This window comes from Cariama cristata, unplaced genomic scaffold (assembly GCF_000690535.1).
Source record: "Cariama cristata isolate BGI_N322 unplaced genomic scaffold, ASM69053v1 scaffold33646, whole genome shotgun sequence".
NCBI classification, from domain to species: domain Eukaryota; kingdom Metazoa; phylum Chordata; class Aves; order Cariamiformes; family Cariamidae; genus Cariama; species Cariama cristata.
This window is the reverse complement of record NW_009622085.1, coordinates 1,205-3,751: the sequence shown is the minus strand read 5'-3', so window position 1 is coordinate 3,751 and position 2,547 is coordinate 1,205. Positions and strand designations below refer to the sequence as shown.

Sequence of the window (2,547 nt, the reverse complement as noted above, 5' to 3'; positions counted from 1 at the left end):
AGCAGTTACACCACCAGTGAAAAAGCTTCTACTATAGGGCCAACTAGTGATCAACAACATACCCCCCAAACCTCCTCCTCCACCACGCCAACACTAAAGGACCTCAGTGAGGCTTTGTTTGAGGTAATCCACAAACAACAGAGCCAAATTCAAGTTCACCATGAGCTTGCTAGTACCACAAACTACCTGGCTGCAGGCTCAGTTTAGGAGGATTCTGTTATCCAAAGCCTCAAGCTGGGTTTTTCACCCAGCAAGACTTGGCACTTGAGAAAAGGCTAAGAGAAAAGGGAAGCTGACTTGCCTCCTTGGTCTGCTACCACCAGCTGTCCCGTTTGGTGCAAGAGCCACAATATATTAGTGCCAACTCCAATTTCAACTGATTTTTTCCAGGAATTTTAAACCTGTTGCCCAATTCAGTCTAACATGGTATAAATACAGAGGTTCCTTTCAGTGAAAGAAGGCTTAAGTTGGTTTCTACTCATGGCTACTAGTCATATCTTCACAAAACAGCATACACCCAAAAAGGCCTAGGTCTCTACACAAGCTACCTCTGAATCAACAAAGAATTCAGTTGAATAGGATAGGTGAAAGAAAGATTTACATTCCACAGAAGTCAAGTCTGAAGTCCATTTAAGGTGCTGAATTTAACCTAGCTGAAGAGGACAAAACTGACAAGGGCACAACTGCAACTGTGCTTGAACTGAACTTTTTAATAGGGATGCATAAAATTAATATACTGTAAGGCAGTTAACAATTTTCACTGGAATCTTATTAACATTAGTGAATAAATTAATGGTCAGCTGAACAAAAAAACCCCAAGGACTGAGCAAAGATATTGCAAATCCCTTGAGGAGCCCTTCCACTGCTACAGTTACTGTCTTCACTGATACGCACCCAAAAACGTATGTTACAATTTTTCTGTTTCTCCAAATGCCTACACTGCAGCACCTGCAATATTTCCATGACTAACGCATTGAATGACCTACAGTCCGTTATCAGCTGGGCAGCTCTTTGGTAAAGGTGTGGCAACAGATTCTTTACTTTCTGTCAATGCTCGTGGCTGATGGACAAAAACACTGAACCTGACACCTTGGTTAGCAGCTGCCCTCACAAAACCACTATTTGCGGTCATGGTGATGGCTTTTAAAGTGTCTCCTGTCCCAAAAATGGTTAGAGAACGGCTGTTGATTTTTGAACTAGCCACTAGTCCTAAGGCACGGTCAGACGGCTGATCAGGCACCACATTAATTCTTTTAACAAGCAACGCAGCTCGCTCTTTCTCTCCAGGTCCTCCCAGCGTTTCCAAGATGGACTGAAAGTCTCTGACAGCAGATTCACAGGCAAAGAGCTCTTTCCCCTCCATGAACTGCTCCAGCTGAGGCAGGACTCTCTCCCTCCTTTCTTGAGCCGCTTGCTCTGTTAGCAGTTTTTCTTTGAAGATGAAGTAGCAGCCACCATAGCTCAGAGCAGAGACGTAGGTTATTAAGGTAGTGATGTCCAAGTTAACTCTATTGCACACATTTACTTTGATCTGGGTAGGAAAAGCAATGCTGGCCACTAAATTCTCCCGGTCTACTCTGCTCACCTGCAGGAGTTCAGGGCCTTCTTCATCTGATTCACTGGCGCTAAGGCGCTGGTTTTCTGTAGATGGCTCTGCCAGTAAGTTCACAGCAACAACGTCTCCTCGCACAGATATTCCCATCTCCTTGAGTCTCTCTGCCATAGGACTGGACACGCTGTTGTAGAAGGCAAAGATTATGTGGGGATTGCTGTACTCCACCGGCTGCTGACGGCTTGCTTGCAGGAAATCCTCTGCCTGCTCAATGATGCTTTTGTCACCATACTGGCCTCTCCCCAGCCAGATGTTGTGCAGGGCCTCAGCCTTCCGACCGATGGCCTTCACCCACGTGTGACCTCCGTTTGCAACAACATCTACCACCAGCGTCTGTTTGTCTCCAAACCTGTCCTCATAAGCAAAGACATGAAGGACACTGACAACATCCTCCAGTTTCTCTGCTGACTGAATAACAGCTTGGAGATGGGTAAGGTTTGTACTCTGCAGATGGGATTCTTTAATGGCCACCTTCCCGGCCTCCACCTTGCGCAAGAAGTTTAGCTCAGCCTTCAGTTTGCCACATAGTTTTGCCCCACCTTCTATCCTCCTTTTCTGGGACTTGGAGAGGGCTTCTGCTCTCTTGATCAATTCATTGGCAACAGCAATCCTTTCACAAAGCAGCGACTGCACAGACATGTTGGAAACATTATTCCTATCAAGTGAAAGCAAAAGAGAAGATTGTTACTGCACGGCCAAGAATAAAGACAGCCAAAAGAGGTCTTTGCAACAGTATATACTGGAGCCTTGCAGTAGATTTAGCGCAACAGCTACCAGTATTGTAAAGCACAAGCATCAGGAACCTCAGCACAAGTCCCACTGAAGAGTTCAATTCCTTTCCTTTTCCTCTGGGGATCCAACCTACCGCCTCAGAAGATCTCAGTTCTCAGCAAGGGAGATGAGCAGCATTCAAGTCTCCACACACACCTTGTAAG

At 45.8% G+C, this 2,547-nt stretch overlaps 1 protein-coding gene across 1 annotated transcript; it reads right to left on the bottom strand.

Annotated features, from left to right (window-relative positions):
- Positions 1 to 704: 704 nt before the first annotated feature.
- LOC104156702 (chromosome unknown open reading frame, human C7orf25) lies at positions 705 to 2,266 on the bottom strand. Its single transcript, XM_009702219.1, has one exon. It carries the CDS (start codon positions 2,249 to 2,251, stop codon positions 983 to 985), a length of 1,269 nt encoding a protein of 422 aa, XP_009700521.1. The 5' UTR covers positions 2,252 to 2,266; the 3' UTR covers positions 705 to 982.
- Positions 2,267 to 2,547: the final 281 nt, after the last annotated feature.